General features: G+C 32.7%; 1 protein-coding gene across 1 annotated transcript in view; it reads left to right on the top strand.

The window, feature by feature from the left end:
- Positions 1-839, top strand: part of LOC106462426 (stress-induced-phosphoprotein 1-like) — an 87,980-nt gene that overhangs the window by 38,174 nt on the left and 48,967 nt on the right. The window contains exon 4 of the mRNA XM_013922352.2: positions 368-488. Within this exon, the coding sequence (XP_013777806.1) occupies positions 368-488 (121 nt within the window). The remainder of the gene's footprint in view (positions 1-367; positions 489-839) is intronic.

The following is an 839-nucleotide window of genomic DNA, read 5'->3' as shown; positions in this document are numbered from 1 at the left end:
CTTAACATTGTTAGAACAACGGGTAAAAGTTGGAGATAGGGAGGGGTGGGCCGGCGTGTTTCGAATGGGGTTCGCCTTCATTATCAAGGCTGAATGTTGTGTGAATTGTAATTACTGTTGGTGGATATTTATAGGTATGGGTAAGCAGGTGGTGGTATCTAGCCAACTCATCATTATCTACAACTTTTACCCGTTGTTCTAACAATGTTAAGACGGCTTATCGACTTCTTGAGAAGAATTCTAAGAAGAAAGTAAACCTACAGACATGGTCTTGTTTAACAATATATATATATATAACTTAACTTTCATTCATTAGAAGAATTTTATTTTAAATTCATTATTAAAGAAAAGTTTTTTTTTACTTTAGGGCCTATGCTCGAATGGGTGGAGCATATTCAAAGAAAGGTGATTTGTATAATGCAAAGACATACTATCAGAAATCTCTAACAGAGCATAGAATACCAGCTACTCTAACAAAACTCTCAGAGGTACAGTATTTTTTTCATGAATTATGTGAAATTAATAAGAATATATCTTAATGTGGTTTAACTAAATTTGAGTTGTAAAAAGGGTTAAAGCTAAAATAACATTGTTTGTATTTGAATCCCATTTTTAACTGATGGATGTGTCAAAATAGTTTGAAATAAATTATGTTTCCATTGGGCAGAAAATCATAACTAAAGCAGAAGAATCAAAGGAGATTTATATAATAATAACTTCCAATCATATTAAGCAAACCTAAATATCAACATAGCAAATCACCTATACTGTTTTTACACATCTACTTATTAAGTCATGGCCAGGTGATTAAGGCACTCGACTCGCAATCTGAGGGTCGT

The sequence above is a fragment of the Limulus polyphemus genome, unplaced genomic scaffold (assembly GCF_000517525.1).
Source record: "Limulus polyphemus unplaced genomic scaffold, Limulus_polyphemus-2.1.2 Scaffold1163, whole genome shotgun sequence".
In the NCBI taxonomy this organism is placed as follows: Eukaryota; Metazoa; Arthropoda; class Merostomata; order Xiphosura; family Limulidae; genus Limulus; species Limulus polyphemus.
The sequence above is the reverse complement of the archived record's forward strand: the minus strand, read 5'-3'. Positions and strand labels throughout refer to the sequence as shown.